This window comes from Eimeria mitis, genomic scaffold, assembly GCF_000499745.2.
Source record: "Eimeria mitis Houghton genomic scaffold, Emh_scaff401, whole genome shotgun sequence".
Classification (NCBI taxonomy): domain Eukaryota; phylum Apicomplexa; class Conoidasida; order Eucoccidiorida; family Eimeriidae; genus Eimeria; species Eimeria mitis.
Genome location: NW_013572345.1, coordinates 8,167 through 9,166, shown reverse-complemented (window position 1 = coordinate 9,166; position 1,000 = coordinate 8,167). Strand labels below are relative to the sequence as shown.

General features: G+C 40.9%; 1 protein-coding gene across 1 annotated transcript in view; it reads left to right on the top strand.

The window, feature by feature from the left end:
• The window catches only part of EMH_0011070 (uncharacterized protein), a gene marked incomplete at both ends in the record, with an annotated part of 1,977 nt that extends 1,207 nt beyond the window's left edge, over positions 1 to 770 (top strand). Inside the window, 2 exons of the mRNA XM_013499113.1 lie at positions 422 to 569; positions 750 to 770. Of these exons, the coding sequence (XP_013354567.1) occupies positions 422 to 569; positions 750 to 770 (169 nt within the window). The remainder of the gene's footprint in view (positions 1 to 421; positions 570 to 749) is intronic.
• Between the last annotated feature and the right edge of the window lie 230 nt (positions 771 to 1,000).

The window sequence follows — 1,000 nt, the reverse complement described above, 5'->3', positions numbered from 1 at the left end:
GGTGGTGGTTCTGTTGCTGTCTTTGTTTCCGTTGTGTTGTTGTATTTGCTGAATTGTTTTTTTTTGTTTTTTTGCATTTGTTTACAAAATAATTAATTTAATTAATTTAATTTATTTGTTTAATTTATTTGTTTGTTTGTGTGCAGGTCAGGGTTCGGCTGGTTTATTGGTGTTTGGTTTATCTACTCTTGTTTGTTTTTTGGTGTTTAATGTCGATACAGCATTGGGATTGATGGGTTTTTGTTTTTTTAGTTTTTCAGTGGTTGCAGCAACAGCAATAGGTTTTGGTGTTTTCTTTCTCTACCGCAGCCGGTGTGTAGACCTAGCAGCAAACATAGAGAGAGTGGCTCACTCGCAGCAGCAGCAGAACGCATGCAGCGACAAACGTTTAGATTTCCCTTTAAAGGCTCGTCGTTCTCAGGCTTGGGGGTTTCAGCTATGGGGGGGACAGCAGCAGCAGCAGCAGCAGCAGCAGCAGCAGCAGCAAGAACAACAGCAACAACTCGAATGTTGTACAAATTCAGCAGCAGCAGTTGCAGCAGCAGCAGCAGCAGCAGAAGGATGTAGAAGTAAACTATGGTTACGTGTATTAAGAACTAGCTGGCGAGAGCTTCTTCTTGCTTTCTTTCATTTCAGTTATACATATCATCTGTACCCAAGTGTAGGGCCCCTAGGATGGAGATATTCATTTACTTTCCCTAACCAGATTGTAGTTTTATATGGTGTTTGGTTTTTGTTTGAAACTATAGGGAGAGCAGCACCAGATCTAGGGTGGGTTAAGGGTTTAGGGTGGTTGCGTCCTTCTCGGTGTATGTATGCACCTATAAGCCTAAGTACATTAATATTTATTGTTCCTTTTGTTCTCGGCCATATAGAACAACCTTTTAAGGTATTTCATAACCCTATTTGGTATATTTTTGTTATGGGGTCCTTTGCTTTCTCCCATGGATGGATAGGAACGCTAGCTTTCTTTTATGCATGCAATGCTGTACAGACACCT